General features: G+C 54.3%; 1 protein-coding gene across 6 annotated transcripts in view; it reads right to left on the reverse strand.

The window, feature by feature from the left end:
- Positions 1-622: 622 nt before the first annotated feature.
- The window catches only part of KCNC4 (potassium voltage-gated channel subfamily C member 4), a 41,735-nt gene continuing 19,252 nt past the window's right edge, over positions 623-23,105 (reverse strand). The window contains exons 4-6 of one of the 6 annotated variants that reach the window (XM_073896180.1): positions 2,173-2,299; positions 1,753-1,875; positions 623-1,062 (exon numbers count right to left, since the gene is read on the reverse strand). In XM_073896180.1, coding sequence (XP_073752281.1) covers positions 849-1,062; positions 1,753-1,875; positions 2,173-2,299 — 464 coding nt within the window. In that variant the 3' untranslated portion in view covers positions 623-848. Of the gene's footprint in view, positions 1,063-1,752; positions 1,876-2,172; positions 2,300-7,764; positions 8,220-20,122; positions 21,341-23,105 lie in introns of those variants that run through there. The other 5 variants (XM_073896181.1, XM_025872598.2, XM_073896182.1 and 2 more) reach the window with 5 other exon arrangements.

Below are 23,105 nucleotides of genomic sequence, written 5' to 3' on the forward strand. Positions count from 1 at the left end.
CGTCGAACTCATGATCCGGGCCTTTGTCCATTTGCTCATTCAACAAACATGTATTAAGCCTCTACTCCGTTCCAGACTCTGTGCCAGGCACTGGGATTACAGGTGTGAATAAGAGGGTGCACACGTTCCCTGCTCTCACCAGAGTTAACAAGATGTTTGAAACTGGGATTATCCCTGAAAGGGCAAACAAACTACGTGTATTTCTGGATGTCTTCTCTGCTGTGCAGTGAGCTTCCCGGCTCAAAGATTATTTTACTCAGAACCTTGGCAGTGTTTGCAGCACAAAAGAGGTGGTGAGCTACCATGGGATTGACGGTGATGGGAAGGACCTGAGTGGCGTTGCTGCTGCAGCCTCCCTCTCTGTGGGCATCCCAGAGGCTCTGGCCCGCCCTGAAAAGTGCGTGCTCGGGCCGCGAGGGTGCTGTATTTGGGATAGACAAAGTGTTCACCCCACTGACACCTGTTAAGGCAGCTCAGCATCAAGTGACAGGTGAATTACTTCCTAGTCTCTTTGGCAGGCTCTGCAGACAGCCCTCCCCCCACCCCACCTCCTCCTTCCCGTAACCGCTACACATGTCATTCAATTAATCCTGCATTTCCCAGAGCAGGAAGCTGTGCAGAGTTTAGAGCAAGCTTTGCGTGCCAGGGCTGCTCTCAAAAAGCGGGTGCCACACAGCCCCGGTCCGGGCTCCAACCCTGGCCTCCTCCCTAAGGCAAATGGGCCACAAGACCGAGAGACGGGGAGACGCTGCAGGGGCTTTGCAGGTCCGTGAAGATCCCACAAAGGATGCACCAGGTCACAAGAAGCTGCCACCATGACCCTGACTGCCTTCCTGGGCTGCAGGGGCTCAGATCCAGTGGCCGGCTGGTTGGCTTGGAGCAGGGTAAAGGGGCTGGGCTCCTGGAGGCACCCCACCTCCTTCAGGCCATCTGGCTGAGTGAGAATGAGGATGGCTCCTCGCAACCCGGTTCTCCTTTTTGGCAAAGCAGCTCCAGATCAGCCTGATGGGGGCATCCACTGTCTGAGGGAAGCTTCTCTGCATCTGGTTTCCTCCTGTAAGTCTGCGGGCAAAACAGAACCTTGACTCCTTCTGCCTGGATTATTTCCTCCTTTGCCTGAGCCCTGGCTGCTATCCGATCGCTTTCCTTTCCCTTTGTCCTGGAGAAAGAATCCTGTGGCGACCTGGGGATTGGTCTGTAACTGACCACCTATCCCTACTGGCAGCTCCCTGCAGGGCCTTGGGGTGGAGTGGGCACTCCACAGACCTAAGACCCTGCACGAACCCGCTGGGGGGCACTGGGACGTCCTCTCTTGGACCAGGACCTCCTTGCTGAGTGCTGGTCCCATTCAGGGCTTCACCTGAGATGCTTCTTACCCTCTGCCTCAAGCTGCCCTCAGAACCCCTCTAAAGACACTTTCAACAAACGGGGCCCCAGCAGGGCCCTTTTCCCGGCTCTGTGGAGGAGACAACAGTGGAGACAGTCAGCTGATCAGGGACACCATTCCATGAAACAGCTGAGCCTACGTCTTTGGCCTGGGTGGAGGAAAAGAGCCCTGCCCACAGGATCAGAAAATCTGGGTCCCAGTCCCTGGTCTTCTAGCAACCAGCTAGTCAGCCACCTGAGCTGTGGCAAGCCCCTCCGAATCTGCATACCCACCTCACAAGGGCTTCAGGAAGATTCATTCAAATAATGGATACTCAGAAGCGTTGAACAATAACATACAGATGTGCAAATTTATTCAACACCTACTTTGTGCTAGTTGAGATGGCAGATCCAGAAATGGTGGCCTCCACCCTGAAGAAGTTTGTAGAATCTGGAGTTGACATCTCAGGGCCGGGAACAATGTGGCATCCCAGACGGTTGGTGGTTGGTCTTTAGGAAAGGCAAAGAGACATGTGAAACAGGCCAAGAGCATAATGGGTGCTCTCCTGTGTCGTAAATGCAACTGGGGGTTGGGAAGGAGAGAAAGAGGGAGAAGGGCAGGGCCCCAAGGGTCCGAGAGGCCCAGTGGAGGAAGCGTATTTTGAGCCGGACCGGGAAGATACTCAGAGCTGGCTTCAGAGAGCCGGCTGAGTGGACATGGCAGAGAAGGGTGCTGAGGGTGGGGGGCACCTCGCGAGCCAAGGTCTGGAGGCCCAGCTATGGGTGGCATGAGGGAAGACAACTCACCCAGTGGGAAGATAAGATTGTAAACATGGGTTGGGCTCCTTGGGCTCTCTGCTCCGCCGAGAGTCTGCTTCTCCCTCTGCCCCTCCTCCTGCTTGTGCTCGCTCTCTCTCAAATAAATAAATAAAATCTTTAAAAAAAAAAAAAAACAATTAACATCTTAGCAGGAATCACAGAAGAATGGGTCATCACTCTCCCTTTCCTCAGGTCAAATGAAACACTGTCTTCCAGACGGTTCCCAGACAAAGCTCCTCTTTCCCTGGCTTCCTACCCCTCCTTCTCCCACATCACCAGGCCTCCCTTGTTTACTGGCTAAAGCCCACACGCCTCAGCTCCAGCCTCATCTCCACCCAGAAATCTTCGCAGCTACAACCCCAGAAGGGGTCCCTCCCACTAGCTTCCCTGGACTCCCTTCTGTCGACTAGGCTCCCTGCCCTCTGTGTTACGGGTTTATGTGCTAACCCCCTCCTGGCCACACTCTCTCCGGGGCGCCGTTCACATTGTCCCTTTACATGACCTGAACCTGCCAGTGCCCGGCGCTCGGCAACAGTTTGAATCAGTGAATCAATGAGTGACTCACTCAATCAATGACAGTAAGGAAGACAGGCACGAAGGGAGAGAAAACCAGAATTATCCTCTTCTACTTCACTATTTGTGTAAGACCAGGCTGCGAGTTGCTCAGAATAATTTGTGTGCCATATTTGGCACCTCTGCGCAAGCCTGAGCCATTTTGGGGTTGGAAACTCCCAGGAAAAGAGATGGAATTATCCTCTTGGAGAAATATGCCCACGTGGCTGGCCCAAGGAAGGGGAGGAGGGAGGAGTTTTCAATGTTGGTAGAGATTTCATGTCCTGAGGAAAACCACATCCCCGGGGCATGAACCGTTGGTGACACCGTTAGCACAATTATTCCTTCCTTCCTTCCTTCATTCACACAGCCCAGCCCAATGATCAGACCCATACTTGCTCTGAGCCAGGCACCCAGCTCAGCACCCAAGGGAAAGAGGAAGGTAAGATCTGCTCCCGAGGTGCTGTGAGCTCAGACACAGCCGTGGGGCCAGGAGAGGCCCTGCCACCCAGGAAGGGCCCAGGGCTTCCCTGCGGGGCTCAGCCAAGCCCGCAGGCAGGAAGCAGGTGGCTCTGAAACCAAATCTGTGCGTTGCTAGGAAGCACTGGCCTCACCTGGAGGCTCGGCTAACTCTCCAGGCTTTGACGTCAGGACTGGTGGGTGAGCGCGGTGCAGGAGGTGGGGAGCGGCCGGCCAGGGTAACAGGTGACAGAGAAACAGGTGTCCGGGGTGGTAGCTGCTCATACCCAGAAGGTAGCGGGGAGCACCAGCAAGGTAGGGGGGCTCATTGGCCAGAGTCCCTGCAGGGCCTCCGTATCAGGCACTGCACACTAGACCAGCTTGGCTTGGAGAGCTGTCTGTTTAGAGGGCTTTAAGCACCACAGGCCATGAACGTGAAAATGTGTAGCAGAAAGAGGGACAGGATTTGAATTCGGCGGGAAGATAAGGGTTTGGGATTATCTGCTCAAGAGAGAAGGAAGCGTTTAAACGACTTGGTCATTCATGATTATTTGTAAGGTGTTAGGATGACAACATTAACCCAAACGGTCCGCACATCAAACCTGTGAGACGAGCCGGGGCAGGACACTATCCTGTTGTGCGTGCAAAGCAAACAAGGGGATTTAACGCTAGTGTTTCTGTCCTCGGTCCAGGATTCTTGCTCACTCCAGGCTGCCTCTCCTGACTGCATGGGTCCAAGGGGGGTGGGGTCCCACATTAGGGGGCCTTAGAGACCAAGCCCATGATTGTGAGCTGTCTGGCAGGTAGTGATCTAAGGACTGGCCACAGGAAGGAGCACCTAGGGAGCACCCCGCAGGAAGGGATGGGGCAGCTCTGAGTCACCTGGGGCTGTTGCAGCCTGCTGTACCCCACCCCCACTCTCCACCTAGGTGCCCCAGACTCCAGTGGCCCTGGCAGCTTGAGTGCCTTTGTCCGGGGAGGTGGGATGTGGGGGAGGATGACCAGGTTCTGTGACAGTGTGCCTGCAAGAAAAGAAATCTACTAAAATGATTTCTTTGTCCTTCCCACAAAGAAAGGAGGTTCACAGTTCATCCCTGGCTGCCAGAGGAGAGCCCTCTCTGAATTCCTTCCCTGCTTTGGCTATAAAGCTGTTAAGTTGGTCATCTGGGTTCAGGGGCTGAAAGCCTGCCCCACGGGGCTGTGGCTGGCCTGGTTAACTCACTGGCTCAAGCCCGCTGGAGAGGCATGGGGAGAGGCTTTGCTCCCCCACTGGGCTCTCCCTCGGTCACCGGGGAGAGGGCAGATGGCTCAGCTCAAACCCTTCCTCTCCGCTCAAATAACTTCCCAATGCCCTACCTTCCTCGAGTGGATCTGGCACGTTCTCCCATTCCCTGGGCATTTATGTGGTGCCAAACGGTTTGCATCCACTAGCTCCTTCATCCCTACCACCACCCTGGGGAGGAGGTGAGTTCCCCGCTCTAAAGATAAGAAATCTGAGACTCAGAGAAGTTAACTTGTTTGGGCCAGGCACCTGATGAGTTGTAAATTCAGGCCTGGATCTAATATAATCCTCACACTGGCCATTTCATCTAAGTATAGTTACCGAGTTTTCCTAGGTGGACAACCTGAGACTCACACAGGCTAATTAAGCTTATCCAAGGCAAACAGCTGCTAAGAGATGCACCTAAAATTGGATCCCAGGGCCCTGGGATCATGTCCTGAGCCGAAGGCAGACGCTTAACCGACTGAGCCACCCAGGCTCCTAAGATGTTAGTTGTTAATTAAAGAAAGTGTTAGCTGCCAACAGCTTTAAAGTACGGCCCCGTCTTTCAAAGACTGTATTTGTTTTCATTGCCTGCTGCCTGGGAAGAGTGTGACCTTGGAATCAAGCTGACCTGGGCTCAAAACTTGACTGACAGTCATTATCTATCACCTTGAGCAAGTTATTTACTTTCTGGCATCTTCACTTTTTGTAAATTGGGGATAATAATCTTCACCCCATAGGGTTGTTGTGTAGATTAAATGAGATGTCATATGGAAAGGGACTAGCTCAGAGCTGGAACCACACAGGTGCTCAGAAATGTTGTTTTTACCTCAAAAAATTAAACAAGCATTACCCTATGATCCAGCAAGTCCACTTCTGGATACCCAGAAGAACTGAAAGTGAATCTCAAGGAAATATCTGTACACCCATTATTCACAATAGCCAAAAGACGGAAACAACCCAAGTGTTCATTAATGGATGAATGGATAAATAAAATGTGATACAAACACTGGACATTATGCTAAGCCAATTACAAAAGGACAAATACTGCATGATTCCACGTATATGAGGTACATAGAGTAGTCAAGTTCATAGAGACAGATAGCAGAATGGTGGTTGTCAGGGGCTGGGAGGAGAAGGGGAAGGGGGGTTGTTGTTTAATGGGCACAGAGTTTCAGTTTGGGATGATGGGAAAGTTCTGGAGATGGATGGTGGTGATGGATGGTACAACAATGTGAATGTACTTAATGCCCTTGAACCATACACTTAAATATAGTTAATTTTGTTATGTATATCCTAACACAGTAAAAAAAAAAAAAAAAAACTGTTGCTTTTATTCTCTTTCTCCAGCAGCAGAACCTCTACAAACTTCTCTTTTCTCCATAAGGGAAGTGGACAAGAGCAAGCTTGGTGTGACACTTCTAAAAGGTCACCAACCCTGAGCTTGATGCCTAATTGTCAGTGGATCCTGCCCAGACTCCCGGAGGGGGATTGATTGATCAATGTTCTGTTGAGGCCAGAGAGTCTATATATCAGTCTCATTGGAAGGAAGCTGGCTGTAGGCTGGAGTCAGGCAAAGGGACGGAAGGTGGATGAGCATTCACCGAGTGTCCACTGTGGGCCGGGAAACGTGCTCAGCAGATGCCAGGCATACAAATGACAAGCTTCTGCCCTCAAGGAATTCACAATCAAAGTCTACCCTTCCTGCCAGCTGGCCATCCCCCGCTGCGGAGATGGCAAAGAAGGTAAAGGGTAGAAGACATAATTTACAATTATCTGTCGGGACTCAGGACCCAGGGACTTTTCCAGGGCCCCCAGAACACAGGCTCCTGAGGCTAGCACAGCTTACTGACCTCCAACACAAAAATGCCTTTGTGTCCAGAGCTTGAGGAACAGTCAGCATTGTCTGGTGGGATCTTCACAGGGCTGAGGTTGGGAAGAGCCCAGGCCATGGGCAGCAAGGGAAGGGAAACCTATCCAGGTACCCAGCTTCCTGCACCCTGAGAGGGGTAGGAGGGCCAGGAGGACCTTCCCATGAGCCGACCAAAGGGATTTGCTTTGGCTACCATCCTCTTGGGATCACATGCCCCCAAAGTCAGGGAATCTTCATGGGGACCACCCAAATAGCTTAGGGCTCTCATCTTTCCTACATCGCCCCCACCACCCCGAGACATATGGCAGATAAGGATCCCACTGCAAAGTGTGGGTTGGCAGTTCAAACATGAGGTCCCAAGTCCAAGCAAGTGCTTTTTACTCATTCAACAAACATTTCTTGAGCCCCTACTTACTACCAGTTATGCTAATAATTCAGTCCATGCGCTTAAGCTGGACAGGAGATAGAGATCTAAGTATAATTTCTAGAAAGTTAATAGCACGAGTCTCCTACAGATATAGAATGAACATGTGTCAAAGATTCTATTGAGGGGCGCCTGGGTGGCTCAGTCGTTAAGCGTCTGCCTTTGGCTCAGGTCATGATCCCAGGGTCCTGGGATCGGGCCCGGGATCGGGCCCCGCATCGGGCTCCCTGGTCCGCGGGAAGCCTGCTTCTCCCTCTCCCACTCCCCCTGCCTGAATTGCCGGCATCTACTAGGTTATGGCAGGCGTCCTTGCTTTGGGAACAACTTGGCCCCACCCCTCCTCCCTGGGTTATCTTGGTGGCTCCACTCAGCCCAGCCCCAGGCTCCTCATTCCACCGTTTGAGGGCATGGGGAGCCACTTTGGGGTCACACGGCACCTAGCCAGGGCGTCTGGCTCATGCCAAAAAAAAAAAAAAAAAAACTGTCTCTCTGTCAAATAAATAAATAAAATCTTTAAAAAAAAAGATTTTATTGAACTCATCAATTAATGAGGGAATCAATAAGGTGCTAAAGGTGGTTCAAAGAGCCTTCAAGGAACTGCATTTAAAAGGGAAGACACACCAAGATTAATTTCTTTGTAAGTTAGAGACAAATCTGGTAAATGTCCTGCAGGGCAATAAAACTGGGATTCTCTTGCCTACCAGACAGAAATCATTTAAATCCTCTGCTTCTCCCCCTTCCTCTGCTGAGACCCCTGCTTGTGCGTTCTCTCTGTGTGTCAAATAAATAAATAAAATCTTTAAAAAAAAAACCTACAAGTTAACATGCAACTTGACAGTCTGTGTTCTTTATTAATAAAGGCAAATGACAAAGTCACGCAATGACAGTGCTGTCCAAGAGATATAGAACACGAGCCATGTGTGTGTGATTTAAGTTTTTCTAGTAACCACATTAAAAAGTAAAAATGAACTGGAGAAATTAATGTTAATAATATATTTTATTTGACCCAACATGTCCAAAACATTGTCATTTTAACCTGGGGCATTCGCACTTGACATGTCAAGTGCTCAAAGGTCCTATGTTGATAGCAGCAGTTCTAGAGAATTAAATACTCCTTGCATAGGTCTGTTAAACAAAGCTTCGCTATGACATTGCAGGAATATACAGTCATCCTTCTGGCCTTACCTAAATTTTGGATAATTTTTCTTAATATATTTAATATCCTAGTATCTACATAGGTCCCTCGGCCCAGTTAGCAGAAGTACAGAAAAGGTGAGACCAAGCTAAGGGCTCTTAAAAAGGTTTGTGCAAGGCGGTCAGGTAAATACCAAGTGCAAACAAATGCTCTCATAAAGGTGCATCAGGGGCTGTGAGGGCACTGAGTCCTGCTGGTGGGATGGGCGGATCAGGAAAGGCTTCGCAAAAGATGAGTAGTTTTCACAAGGTGGAGCAAGTGGGGGTCCCTGTAAGGTAAGGGAAGAGTGTGACCAAAGGCAGGACAGTGCACAAGTTCAAAGAACACCCCTACTTGGGTGTGTGGGGAGGGAGGGGCGGGGACTGAGGCCTGATGGGCCAGATGGTCTTGGGCATCTCACCTTTATCCGACAGGGAACCATAGAAGGGTTTTCAGAAACAGAGGGACACGGTCAGACTTGTCTTTTAGGAAGACCCTTCAAGCGGGTGTTGGAATCTTCCAATTCTTTCCCCTCTCATTACCCCCATGTTGAATGGGGATGAAGTCTGCGTCAAGGTTGGTAGCTAAAAATATTTCCTAGGCATCAAGTTACAGATGGGGTGCCCAGACCCAGAGCGAAAAAAGCACTGACAAAGGGTTCAAGGTGGATTTGAAGGTCGGGACAGAGTTGAGATTCCGTCTGGGATCTAAGGAGGGGTGCAGATGGCTTTTAGGGATTACTGGCTTGGTAGCTGCTAACCTGGCAGCCTTTGGGGCCCGGTGAGTATAAAGGAAGAGGAATCTCAGCTTGGCGTTAACCCAGCCCCTGGCCAAGTGAGGCGAGTAAGGGCACAGGCTTGGGCTATGTTTTGTTTTGTTTTGTTTTGTTTTAAGCTGTATTTATTTATTTGAGAGAGAGACAGAGCAGGAGGAGGGGCAGAGGGAAAGAATCTCAAGCAGACTTCCTTCTGAGCACAGAGCCTGACACATGGGTCAATCTCAAGACCCTAAGATCATGCATGACCCGGGCGGAAATCAAGAGTCGGACACTCAACTGACTGAGCCACCCAGGCGCCCCAATCTCCATCATCTGGATGGAGATAAGAGCTGGCTTTGATTTCTCTTGCTCTTTACATCTGAGAAGCTCCAAGTACTTTATGGGCATTCTCGAAGATGCTGGTCTCTCGCCTTGGCGAGAGGCGGGTCACACAAGGGCAAGGAAACTCCTGAATTTTCTGAAACACCCTCCTTGGTCCCCCAGCTCGTCAATGTCAGAGAAGAGGAAGCTAACTTGTTTTGCTTCTAGTTCTACCTGAAGTGCACAGAACAAGCCGCTTTAAGACTTTCCCCTTGCTTGTCGCCAGGACTTGATCACCAACAGGAGCTCCGTGGGAATGCCTTCTGATGAAAACTGGAGCCCAGAGCAACAGAGGAAACAGAGTCAGAACTTGGGGGAATGGACCCACACCTGCCAGCTCCCAGCCTTCTAAGACTTCTTCTCTTCCATCCTCCACCAGAGCTAACCCTCTGGCCCCAGCGCCTCCTGGAAAGGCTGTGGGATGGCCTGTGTTCTTTCTCTCCAGCTTAGGTCTTCCCCAAAGATGCTCTAGTAGAGTCTACCTGCTCAGTTTGGAAAGGTTCCTTAGTGTTCATCCAGGAAAGAAGAGACAGAGAGGAAGGAAGGAAGTTAAGCTTTATGAAATGTCAGGTACTGGGCTAAGCAGTCGGGACACAGGATCTTATTCGAGGCTTGGGAGAACCTGCTAAGGTGGGCAGTATTATCCCCAACTTGACAAATGCTGCAGCTCAGCAAGCAGATTGCCAAAGATAGCATAGCCAGTGGTAAACTCAAGGCTGGAGCTCCAGCCCCCGGGGTTCCTGTCCACAGTCTGTCCCAAGGAGAGCTGAGTCGAACCCTAGAGAAATCCCTGATGGAGCAAAAGCCCCAAAGTGAGGAGGGCTCCTCAGGCAGGCTAAAAGGAGCCACCAGGGGCCACCTGGCTCCAGCTATTTTCATAGTCTGTGCTGGCCCAACTTCTAACTTTCCATCTGAGGAAAGCTCTGAATCCCTCCTGCGGAATTATGACATACAAATGGCTTTGGCTGCAGCTTCAGGGGGCTCATGGGCCCTGAGAGTCAGCAAATGGTCTTTGAGACCCAGGAGTCTCCCTAGGAGCCTAGGTGGGAAAGAGAGCCAGGGTGTGGAAGGGTGGGGGAAGATGGAAAGAGCGCTATGGGGGCGGGGCGGGGCAGGTGTGGGGAGCGCAGAGGCGGTGCCACTGATGGCCAGGGCAAGAGCCCGGCGGCAGAGCCTCAGGTGGGCAACGCACCTCCCAGGGTGAAGTGTGCTGGCATCAAGTGAGGCCACCAAAAGGCATCATGGAGCCCTGGGGGTGCTGAGGGAGGCAGGGTCCCCCAGGCCAGTCCTGGCCCATCCTGGAACTGGGTTTTGTTCTAATAAGGGAAGGTGGTCTCCCATGACACAGCTCAGAGTCCTAAGCCTCCATTTGGAGAATGGATTAAGATTTCTTCCTCTGAAGCCAGACATGGCCACAGTTACAATAAAAATCCGGAGTGGTCTTGGTCTCCGAGTAACTGAAACCTTCCACTTGCCAAGGATGGGGTGGCGTCAGGCTAACCCAACCAGCAAGGCAGCCTGTTAAAAATAATGCTTACGTAAAGAAAACACCCTCAGAAAAAGAATCCTGAGTAATCTGGGCGGGCTGGAATGAACGCCTCCTGTTCTGACCTACCTCTGAGATGAAACGATCTATTTCTTCCTTGAATTGCTCCCCCAGTTCTGTTCATTCACGTGCTTGCTCAGCAGACACCCAAACAGTGTTTTGGGTTTGCCCAGCTGTTCTATTTCCAGCCTGTTGAGTTCATTTTAGGTCCCACAGTCCGGATTGGTCTCTTCTCCTTCTCCCTCCTCCCCTCCTCGCTTCCTCTCCGCCCCTCCCCCCTCTTCCTCCCCCTCAACCCCCCTTCCTCCTCCAGGATCCTTGCTCTCTGCCTCTCCTCTAGTGCTTTCTCCTACCTCCCTGCTCTTTGGCTCCTATTCCCCGCAGCTTCCAGGTGTGTGTGGACAGGACTTGGGGGAGAGGGCAAGGGGGCACACCGCTCAAGGGCTTCTCTCTGACATCTCACTGCCCTGGGAAGGCCTACGCCGGTATCACTTCTTCTGGGTCACCAAGAGGGAAATGGCCACGCCAGAGGGTTATCTCGTGAGCATTCACGTCACAGGGCCCTGCGTCATGCTGGACACTGTCTTCATCCTGTCACCCCTACAGTGAGTGGCCCTAGCAGGGATTTCTAGAAAAGGGTTTCTAGTCAGGCCTGCCAAGCCCTACTCCCCCGATTGTTTCTCTAAGTATAAATGGGGGACATGCCCAGAGCACCATCCGCCTGGCTGAGTCTGGCGGGCTGTTTCGTGCATTCCACCTCTGCGTACTCCTCCCGGCACAACCTGCAGGAGACGTATGATTATCTTCACTTCGCGGGCAGGGGGCCAGCGCTCAGAGAGGTTAAGTCATTTACCCGGTGTCACATAGGTCCTGAGCAGCAAAGCCTGGGAGTGCCAGAATTCTGGGTGTGGGCAGTTAATCCATGAGAGTGGTGGCGCCAGGGCCAAGGGGGCCAGCTCCACCCTGTGGCTGCGTGTGGCCAGGGGCGTGGGGTCCAGAGCCAGGTGGAATGGGATCGGGTCAAAATCAACATGGGAAATCTATCTGTGACATCTCTGTCAGGCTAATCTCTGTGCCTTGGTTCCTTATCTGTAAAATGGAAGTGATTTGGCCTTTTAGGGCCCTCACCTCCTGGGTTTCTTCTGAGGATTCATCCACACAGAAGGCTTAGACCAATGCCTGGCCTGTTATGCACTCAGTGTGAACTCTTACTTTTTCCAGAGGCATCAGCTCTCCTCTTCTGGAGGAACACCCCAACCCCTGAGAGAAGGTCAGAGGAATGATAACCTTTCACCTCAGGTAGTGCTTTCGGGGTTCCAGAAGACCCATCTACCCACTTCTTCATTTAACCTTCATACCTCCCTTGGATGAGGGCGGGGAAGGTTTAATTCCCATTTCACAGATGTGGAAACTGAAACCAAGCAATGGCATGGGGCTGGCCCGGGCTCTTGTGGGAACAACAGTCTCCCGTCTCTCTCTCTGTGGCCCCCTCGTGCAGCAGGGATTTTACCCACACTGGCACTCAGAGAGTCGCAGACGGCAGGAGGCTCCTAAAAGAACACTCTCGTGAAGACTGAGACGGTGGAAGATGGAGAAGAGAGGAACCCAGGACATAAGCTCATAGGTGTCTCAGGTAGACTCCAGTGATAACCAGTCCAAAGCCAGGAGAGAAAGGCCCAGGTGGTCAGAGCCTGGGAAGCAGAGGGGAGTCGGGGTCTGTGGTTGGGGGCTCCGACGGCAGAAGGGGAGACTTGGCTGGCACACTGTCGTGGGGTGGTAGAGGGAGAGGCCCAGCATCCCAGGGACTGGTTCTGGACAAATTCTGAGACCAGACATGGGCTAGAATAACAGGTGCGCATGACAGAAGTCAGCAGCGAGCAGCTAGCTCATTCCCTGCCTGCTCATTCATTCATCACTGAGCTCCTGAGCACAGAGCAGGGGCTGGAGATAAGAGCGCTCATAAGAGAAGCACCCATAAATGAGTCAACAAGCGACAAGCTATCCCTGTGCTAAGTACTACAGTGGGGGCGGGGGGAAGGTGTACAAGGTACTGTGAGAGTGTAAAGGGAGAGTCCAGGAAGGGCTCTCGGAGGAGGTGACAGCTGAGTGGGCCTTGAGGGATGAATAAGTATTTGCCAGGCAGAGGACTCAACACTGGAATATGGAAGGGATACAAAAAGGAGAGAGAGAGTCTTCCAGACAGAGGCAGCTCCTACTGCACATCACTTATGATTTCCCTTTTGCACTCCATTTTCTCTTTTATTAGTCAAAGCGAAGCCAGAATTCCTTGTAGAACTTTGGCCTCTAATTTGATTCACACAAGGAGCTCCTGCTTTCTCCTCTGATCAAACAAACAAACAAAAAACTACCCTGCTGGGGGCTCTCTGGTGTCAGGACCTCCTACAACAGAGAAGGAGGCTCTTTCTTACTCCATAAGTTGAGAGGAGGTCTAGTAATCCTGTGTCCTGGGAAATCAAAGATGCGTGGACCCTCATTTATACTAGAGTGTGGATAACTGGCACAAAATACTTTTCATAGATGCGTAGATTAGACCGTGAAGAGAGGGTGAAGAGAACAGAAGGACCCTGGAAATGTGTGGGTGTTTGAGATGCAGTAAGGGGGTGGCATTTAGTTAGGGTAGAGAAAAACCCAGGAAGAGAGATGGAGAATTCTAGAAACCAATTTTCCGGTTCTGTCCAGGGAAATCAGCTAGTCACAGTCCAGCACACTGAGGCCCTGAGGGAGAGTGGTACCACTGGGGCCTTCTTACACACCCCCTACCCACATCATCCCACCCCCAGGCTCCCTGGGAGCTGGTTGCCACCTCTAGGGGTGTCCTGAGAGAAATGAGGTGCCTAATCGATCTGCCAGGAGTACAGTGTTGTCCCTCAGGGGAGGAGGTGGTCCTGAGGCATGAGGCTGGGTGCAGCTGGGGTATCAGGAAGGCGGCTGACTCCTGTTCCTTGGTGCTGTGGCCCCTAGTGCACTGAGAGGGTGGCACAGGCAGGCGCCCAGGTTGGCCGTCTAGTGGCCTCGGAAGGGTAAGCATCCTGGGGCAGCTTCTCCATGCTGAGAGCGGTGGCGGCGGCAACGCTCTCTCTCTCCGTAGCAACTAGGCAGCCGCCACCCCAGGGAGGGCCACCATGGCAACAGTTAGTCCGGGAACAACTCCTCGGGGCCTCCTGGGCCTCCTGGGCTCACCCCTGGTCTTCCCAACGGGCAGCTGGCCGGACCTGGGCCAGGCAGGACACCTCCTCTCTGAGCCCCTCTTGGGTGAGGGCTGAGGGCATGGAGAAAAGTTTGTTTTTGTGTGTTTCCCTTGTTTGTAGGATTTGAACATGTGATCACTGATACTGAATTTGAAGTAATTGTCCTTGGAACTGGGGCCTAAAGGAGAGAAACTGGGGGGAGAGGTGTGAGGGGGTGTCTAGGGGTATAAGGAATGGAGTTGCCCCCGAGTTAAGGAATCCCAGGCTCTGGTCCCTACAGAGGTCCCCTCAGGGGTAGTCACACCCCAGTGGCCCCAGGCTCTGGAGCTGAAGGCTCAGGATGCCCCTGGAGGACCCCCGCCGCCCCACCCGGAGGTCTGAGCCGGACCAGGAGGCTCAGAGTTCCAGAAAGAGTGCGTTCGGGGGAGGGGGACCGGCTTGAGGGCCACGCTGGGCCAGGCCACTCGTGTTCTTTGCCTCCCCTAACCTCTGTCCCTGCCAGCCGTGTCTTTCCCTCTTCATCACGCCTTCATCCCTCCCGCCTCCATCACCGCCTGCCTTCACTCCCGCGTCCCAGGGGGAGCACCTACCATGCAGGACAGGGCCCCGAGGGGAGCCAAGGTGAATCAGCTCCCTCAGGTAGCTGGTGGTGGGGGAGGGGGCCGGCACAAGTTCCCCAAACAGCAGGTGGAAGCCAAGTTCCAGAAGGAAGAGCAGGAAGAGCTCCCAGAGCTCTCCTCTCCGCCTCCCTCTCTCACAGCCCTTCTCATTATTCTGACAGCTTCTCAGGCAGGAAATGCATAATGTAAAGAGAAGAGCTTTCACATTCCTCCCCAAGGACTCCCAGGAATGCCCTAGAAGTGAGGTGCAGAAGCCAGCTGGAGACAGCTTGGAGGAAAAGGAGAGGATGTAGTTCGGTGGCTGCTCATGGCGTGGCCAGGTCTGCCTGCTCATTCATTCACACAGTATTTACGGAGACCCTAAGCACTGTGCTGGGCCCCAGGTACTTCCAGGGAGGCGGGCAAGAGACAAATCGGTTGTTCCAAAGCGTGCTAAGCCCCTGGGAGAAAATGAGCCAGCTGCAGTGGTAGGAGACAGCCCGGAGCACTGGAGAGGGGCACCAAGAAGTGACACTTAAAGCCAGAGCAGAGGGATGAGACCTCAGCTGGGCAAAGGAGTCCGGTGAGATGGGCACAGTGTTCCCCTAAAGCTGGAAGAGACGGTGTGTGTAAGAAAGGCTCAGCAGCTGAGAGGAGAGAGGCCTGCGTGACAGGGCAGAGGCAGGGAGGGCCCCCCTTAACGCTGACAGAGTTCGGATTTTATTCAGATGCAGTGGGAATCCCTGCATCTGGGCTGTCAGGGCCCCGGGAGGCTGTAGGGGTGGGTGCGGGCTACACGGAGGGTTTAAGCCCAGGTGACAGGATCCTAGTGTTCATTTTAAGAAGCCCTATCTGGCTGCTGGGAGGACACGGGCTTGTAGAAAGGCAGATGGGAGCCAGGGAGGAAGAGGGCTTGCGAGGTGTATTTCAGAGCCAGGAATGACAGGACTGTAATGGGTTGGAGTGAGCACGGGAGAGATCATTACATAGCTTTGTAATCTACTGTCTTTTGGCCTGTCTCCCCCATGACATTGGAATGTAAGCTCCCTGAGGGCAGGGATCCTGCTAGCCTGGTTCACTGTCAGTGCCCCAGGATGCAGTAAGGGCCTTTGGTAAAGATTTAATGTGTGGTGAGTGAGTGAGTGACTGAGTGAATTAAGGTATGAGAGGGAGGGGTTAATGACGACACCCCAGTTTCTGGCTCAGCCTCGGGGTGGATGGTGGTAGCACACAGAGGGGAGAGCCGTGAACTCAGAGTCCAGCGTCAGGGCGGGGGCTGGGTCACGAGCAGGTGCCTGGGAGGGCCTGAGCGGGCAAGCTGAGTGGGTGTGGAGAGCGGGAAGGAGAGGGGGCTGTGCACTGTGGCCACTGATGTACACCCAACATGGAAAGCAGGGCCGGAAAGAGAGAAGAAGCTCACTATGTGTTTGTCGAATGAACGAATGGCGTTGAGAGGAGAGTTCTGGGCTGGACCTACGAACTTGGCTGTTACCAGGTCCTGGAAGGTGTTTCAGACTGTAGGCATGGACGAGATCACCTAGGGGAGAGTGTGTAGAGAGAGAAAGGAAGGGACCTCCTCTGGCCACCCCCTCTCCCCACACCAGGAATTGTTGATGGAGGGAAGTAGGGACCCTAATTCAGCAAAAAGCAGAGCCCTGCAGTTCAGGGAGACCCTTAGGGAACAGCCCTAAAGGCAGGTAATGTTGGTGACCGGGAGTGAGGGAGGGAGGAGGGGTGCATGCTGGTCCCTCAGCCCTGTGAGAAAAGGAGAAGCTTCCAGCACCAACAGCAGAAGGCCTCTGACCCCTCTGACCTGGAGCCACGACAGCTCTCCTTCTGGTTCCCTCTCCTCAGCCCGTGATGCTGTGGCCAGGCCCAGCTGAGGCTCCCCGGGAGAGAGCAGGGTCCCAGCCTCCCTGGCAGCCCTTGTGGCCCTTAGAGCGACACACGCTGTCTGGGGCTTAGGTGTGGTGACCACAGCCCCGGGTGACTGGGCCAGCTCTTGGGCCACCTGTTGTGTTGATCCCACAAAGGCCCAGAGCCTGGCAAGAAAGGCAGGTGCTCAAGGTGAGAAGGCTGTCAGGGCCCCGGGAGGCTGTAGGGGCGGGTGCCGGCTACACATTGTCAGCCCAAGCCCAGGGTATCAACCGAGTCATCGGCCCAGATGCACCGCAAATGTCAGTCTCTGCCCTGGCATACAACCCATGACTGGCTGGAAAGAGGCAGACTAGCAGGGAGTTCCCCGCCAGAGTAAAGGACTTGGAGGAAAATCATGCTGGGAGAGGAGTTTATCCCGGTCCTGTTAGGAAGACCCGGGCTCTGGACCTGCCTGCACTCCTAAGGGCTGCGTGGTGCCACCCCCAAGCCCCCAGGCAGAATGTGTGAGAACCGGGAGAGGTCTTCTAAATCCACTTTCCACGCCCAGCAGAAATTCTTCCCACGAACCCTGGCGCATGACCACCCAGTGGCTCTCCAGACATTTCCAGGGACGGGAATTTCATGCCCACAGGGCGGCCATTCCTATTCGGCAGTTCTTAGAAAGCTTCTCTTTTTCCCAAGGCCTGGAAAGACCAAGACCAGATGTTAACAGTGTCACCTCCCAAGGAGGAGCGTAGGACTACGCGAGGGTGATGGGGCCTTCCTTCCCTGTCGCTTTGGTATGGGATGCTTTCAAAACCGTGTGTGAAATTTGTAATAGCAAGGAAAACAAAAAGTCAGGTCCTTCTTTATTTGACCCCGAACTGTCCTCCTAACATTTCCACCTATCGGTCCCAGGTCTGCTCTCTGGGATCAGAAAATAAGCTAAAACCACTTCCCCTCGGATGCCCATCAAACACTTTAGATGGGGATCCCGTTTCTTCTTTAGGCTGAGCCACTCCTGCTGTAACTTGGGTCTCCAGACCGGACCCCATCCCTGTCAGCCCCTTCTGAGCCTCAGACAATAAAACTCTGCAACCCAGAGGAAGGAACCAATAATTCTGAGTTGGGTGTTATGCTAATTAATTAATGATGTCCTCTTTTATGTGTGTCTGGGGGGGGGCAGGCAGGCACCACCAGATCACTCACTGCCTCAATCCTCGGTTATCTGTAAAAAGGGAAAACAATACCTTTGCTATCAGAATCAATTGAGATGAAAGAAATGAGAAACATTAAAAGCACAAATCCCTGGGGCGCCTGGGTGGCTCAGTCGTTAAGCGTCTGCCTTCGGCTCAGGTCATGATCCCAGGGTCCTGGGATCGGCCCGCATCGGGCTCCCTGCTCCGCCCTCTCCCACTCCCCCTGCTTGTGTTCCCTCTCTCGCTGTCTCTCTCTCTCTCTCTCTGTCAAATAAATAAATAAAATCCTTAAAAATAAATAAATAAATAAAAGCACAAATCCCTACCCTTGCGGTTCCGACTTAGAAGCCCCATTCTGTTTAAAAAGCAGCAAAGCCCTGGACTCATGGAGGCAGACAGCTTGGGTTCGAATCCCAGCTCTGCCACTCATTGGCTGTGTGACCTCGGAGAGATGAGCCCCACATGGCTGTACTGTAGTTTTCTCCGTGAAACAAAGAGAATGAGAACACCAATCCCCGAATGTGTTTTTAAGGGCGTAGGATGCATGGCCCAGCACTCGTAAGTGTTAGCAGTCCACTCTGCCTTCTCCCCAAGAAGAGAAGGGCTTTACCAGAATGAGGCTAATTCGTAGCACTTACTCAGAAGGCGAGGCCATAGACCAAATTGGGGTGGGCTATTGGGGTGAGTCACTCCACAACACTCCCCCTGCCCCCCAATATCTGGAGGCAAGGATTCTGTGCTGGGCACTGTGCCCAGGGCTTTAGAGGCGCGTTCACTGAACTCTGCCAACAGCTCTGTGAGGTGGGTGCTATCCTCACTCCCATTCGACAGATGAGGAAACAAAGGTTCACAGGGGTTAAGTAACTTGCCTCAGGTCACACAACTAGGAAGTCATGGAGCCGCGACTCTAGCTGAGTCTGTCTGACTCCCAAAGTCGGTTTTGGACACGGGTGTCCTGTTCTCTTAACCAGCCCCCTAGTTTGGGCTCCTGCTTTTTGAGGAAGCCACAGCCTTTCTTCCCTGACCGCACTGTCCACTGTTTCTGTGAGGCAAGGCGGAGGGGTGGTCTGTTCGCTCACTGAGCTCTCTGCCCCTGTGCGCTGCCCCTCTCCCCTCCAGAAGGCTGTCATCAGACTGTCACCAGGGACCCCAGCGGCATCTCCTTGGGCCCCCTCAGGGCCATCCTGGCATCTGGTACCCCTGGGCTGTTCGCTGGTTCTTGGCCCCTGACCGGGAAATGGTTCCACACTCATCTACAAAAAAACAAAACGAGAAAACAGCCATTTTGGACGTGGGCCCTGCTGCGTAATATCATTACCGAGCCAGCAGAGCATCCCGTCCCATTATCGCCAGGCCAGGCTTCTCTGAGGCGAGCCTGGCTGCAAATGGCTTTCTCTGGGCTGGCGGGGGGCGGGGGGGGGGGCAGCCTCTACTTCTCTACTTGCCCTCCACTGCCGGAGGAGATCTTATCTTTAATTGACAACTGGCTGCCTGCCATTGCTTTGCCTGGGCTGTCTCCAGCTCCAAGCCCGATTTTCTCTCGCGCTTCGGGAGCAGGCTTCCCCTCACTTCTTCTGTCCGTCTCGGCTCTGCCCTCCCTCACCCCCCCGCCCCCCAGTGTGCTCTTGTCCTTTCTTGGTGGGACCGGACACAGAGGAGAGCTTAGAAGTCTGTGGACAAAGGCCTGGGAGCTACAGCAGGGGTGAGGAGAGACTAACACTTGCTGGGCATCCACCGTGTGTCATATACGCACCTAGGGCCCTGGGCCAGGTCTGTACACTCACTGTGTCCGAAATCAGGGCTGTTGTGATCCCCGTTCTCCAGGCAGGGAAAGAGAGGCTCGGTGAGCTGCCCCCAAGTCACCCAGCTAGCATGTGGCGAGCCTTGAATCCAGACTTTGAACTGAGGCCCTAGAACCCTCGCTTATGCCTGGGCAGACGTGGCTGCATGGTTTCCAAAGCCCAGTGCAAAATGAACACGCAGGGCCCCTTCTTCCATGATTTCCAGATGGTGACAGCTGAGCATGAGGCCGCACGCCTGGGAGCCAGCCCTGCACGTGCCCCCACGTGAGTGAGCGGGGAAAGCCCAGTGAGGGACCGTGTGTCACCATCACGTACCACGACCCCCATCCTCTCTGGGCCCAGGATTTGGCTCTTTCCCATCCCTCAGTGGTCCCGGATGTGCCACCGCTCCCTTGTCGGCAGTTCATTAGCCACCCAGTCGTCGCAGTGACTGAGGCATCCCCAGGGCCTTGGCCCACATAGAACTGGCGCAATTGCAGGGAGGAGACCCCCCCGCAGAAACAAGCAGGAATACAGGAGAACTCCTTCCAAATGCCTCTGTCCTTCCGTGCCACGATGGGGCTTAAGGGGGCCGCAGCAGAGACCAGAATGCTGCCTGGGAGCGGGGGGGGGGGGGGGGCCAATCCTGGGTTTTCCTTTCCGGACCCCAGGCAATCCTTTCTCCTCTCCGAGCATTCATGTCTAGCTCTGAATGCAGGGGTGGCTAGGTATCGATGTTTCCGGGGGGGGGGGGCAGGGCTATGCTAGAAGTGTGCTGCATTTCTCAGGTGCTGGGGTGGAAGCCCGGGGACGTCCCCACAGACACAGAGCCAGAAAGGAGAGGCGGAGGCGGTCACTCGTGGCAGGAGCAGCAGGATGCTCCAGATGTCTTTATTGGGGCTCGAGCACAGCATGACAGTGGAAGGCATGCAGACAGGGCAGCAAGGCCCGGCCTAGGCATGCCTCAGACACACACACACACGAGGGGACAGCTTTAGAAAAGGACTGACCAACACTAGGGAGGGGCAGGGCGGGGGAGTGGGGAGGGAGGGCCGCAGGAGGGGCAGAGGCCAAGGTCGAAGGGGTCACCTGGCCTCTGCTATTGCACGGTCCTCTGGCCACCGGCCAGGAAGTACAGTATTGCAACTGGTCTCCGCTCGCCCGAGGCTTCCCCTTCTCAGACCCCTGAGCCGGATGGGCGGACAGACCTCTTCCCTGCCCGTCTGCCCAGCAGCATCTTTGAAAACAAACGGACGAAGGAGACAGAACAAAACCCCCCAAATAAAAAAAGACAAAACGCTCCCCCCTCAGTCCAGGACAGAGGTAAGGTGGAGAAAGGAGTGGGAGAAGCTGCAGAGGAGCCCCTTGGAAGTCCCCCCAAACTGGGGCGAGGGTGGGAGGTAGAACCCCAATCTGGGGTGGGTTGGGGCTTGTGGAGCAGTGACCCCGGGGGGCAAGCGGGCCTTCCACAGACCACTGGCCACAGGGGCAACAACCCCAAGAGGGCAAGTCTAGCCTGGGATCCCCCAGTGGGACTGGCCATTCCCAGATGCTCTTTTCCTGGGACATTCCACATACGTGTTCAGCAGAAACAAGGAGTCAGTGAAGGGGAAAGGGGACAGGGCTGGGGGAGGCCTGGGGGTGGGGCCCGGGCTCGGGGAGACACAGCCTAACAAAGAAGACAGACCACCAGTAGCACGTGCACTACACACAAGAGTATAGTATGTATGAATATAGATACTATATGTGCATATATATCTCTTCAATGTACAACAGAACAGAACATCGGACCCAGATGGCTCTGGGCCCAGAGGGTCACACGGGAGGTTTTCCGTCAGTCCTGTGCAAACAAGGATCTCTGAGTCTTTCCCAGCGAAAGATTCTTGCCAGGGTTCCAGAGTTTCCCTAAGCCTTTGGCTTTCTGTCTGTCTGCCTGCCTCTCTCACGTTGGTGCCGCTTAAGAGAGGGTGAGGACTTCAGCCTGGGCATAGCTGGGCGAGAGGGCGTCTTGGCAGGTCTCTGTGTTTAAAGAGCACAGGTGTGAGACACTGGGACGCACTCTTTCGGCTCAACATTGCCTTCTGGGGGGGCAAGGAGTTCAGCAAAAGAAAGGGAGAAACAAAGAATGAGATGTTAGAAGGAAGCCAGCTGCGGACCCACAGCCTGTGGGCTAAGGACAAGGCCAGGAGCAGAGCTGGAAGGCATGGGCACCCGGGGCAAAGAGGCCAGGAAGTGCAGGGATGGGTCAGGGAATGGCGGGAGCCCCTCCTGCAGCCCCTAGCTGCCTACCCAGAGCTAGGCCAAGTGACTCCTAGGTCATGTTACAGCTTTATCTCTATACCTGCTCAGGTAAGGAGCTCCAGGAATCCCTAGCCCTCGGGTCTTCGCAACTCCAGTGCAGTGGGCGGAGGGACCACAACCCCGCAGCCTGGCACGGGTGCAGTGGGGGAGGTTCCTGGGCTCCCCTCCCCAACATAGTTCCACCCGCCATCACTAGCTGGGGCCATCCCACTGGCCCCGGCCGGCTAGTGAAGAAGGCTCCTGAGTGTGCTGCCTTATGTGCCCAGCCCCCCTTCCTCAATCTGGCGGGAACAGTTGGAACAGCTGGAGGGTAGATACTGAAGGGTAAGGTCAGGGAGGACCCATGTGTCCATCTCAGGAGACAAAGCCAGAAAAGAGCATCTTACTGAGAAACCCAACTGCTCAGTGAGCCCTTCTCGGCATCCCATCCTCAGCCTGGAATGTCAGTGGCGTGGGCCTTCCCTTCTCCCACCTTCCCAGTGGGGGCACAGGAAGGGCAGGGAAGGAGGCTGCTGTGAGGGGCAGGCATTTTGGGGGTGATACACTGGCCAGGGCAGAGGAGGCCCTCCTCTCCCAGGGGGCTCTGGGAAAGGGCAGCCTGGGGCCCAAGGGGTGACTCCTGGAGCCCCAGCTCTCGGGCTGGTACTCTGTCTCCCTTCTGACTTCCTGGGCCTAAGCTGAACAGACGTCTTCCCCCCCTGGTTCCAGCTCATAGCTCCACCCAGAAGCCCTGGGGGTTGAGAAATGGCCTCTATGGCTGTTAACAGTAAGTAAGGTTAACAGCTCCTAATTGGGCAGCTTCCCTGCTCTGCCAGGAGGGACTGGGCCCCAGCTGTGGGGGAAAGGTTTCTCTGAGACAAAGTAACGGGTACAGGTCCAAGTCCACGTGCAACATAAAGCAAACTGTGCTCTCAGATTATAGGGGGAAGAGAGAGTCTTCCCCTGAGGCAGGAGGCCCCAGGTCTGGATAAGCTGAGGCCCATGCAGGCAGCCACCTCCCTAGGCAGGGCCCTGGGAGGCCCAGAAGTCCTGAGAGGTAGCTGGGGCGGACAGCCTCCTCAGCTGTCCTGTTAGCTAGGTGCTGTGTTTCCCCTACAGAAGCCAGAGAGCCAGTGGGGGGACAGGCGGGAGCCCATCTCCCAAGGCACTAGGGGCTCCAGCCTGGCACTCCCGCATCATGTCGCCCAGGGACAGCTGCACCCACCAGAGGGGTGCCATGAGCATGCCCATCCCTGTGGGAGGGAAGAGAGGGAAGGAGGAGGTGGGTGCCGTGGAAACTTGGACTCCTGACAACTTGAGGGCCGCCACAGAAATAGCCGCCTCAGCTCCCTGAGCCAGGGAGGCAAGCCCGAGCACAGAAGAGCTGTGGTGTCCACGCCAAACGGGACACCTAGCTCATCACGTCCCCGCCGGGGCCAGGACCCCGGGGCCAGGGAGCCCTATGGGGACAGGACCGAATGTGTCCTCACCAAGAAGCAGCAGCTGGGCCCCCAGGGCCGGCTGTGAGAGGGCACCTAGAGTCCCCATCCTGCCCCACAGGGCTTC

This window comes from Callorhinus ursinus, unplaced genomic scaffold (genome assembly GCF_003265705.2).
Source record: "Callorhinus ursinus isolate GAN/ISIS: 27379988/994484 unplaced genomic scaffold, GSC_fseal_2.0 scaffold9, whole genome shotgun sequence".
Taxonomy (NCBI): Eukaryota; Metazoa; Chordata; class Mammalia; order Carnivora; family Otariidae; genus Callorhinus; species Callorhinus ursinus.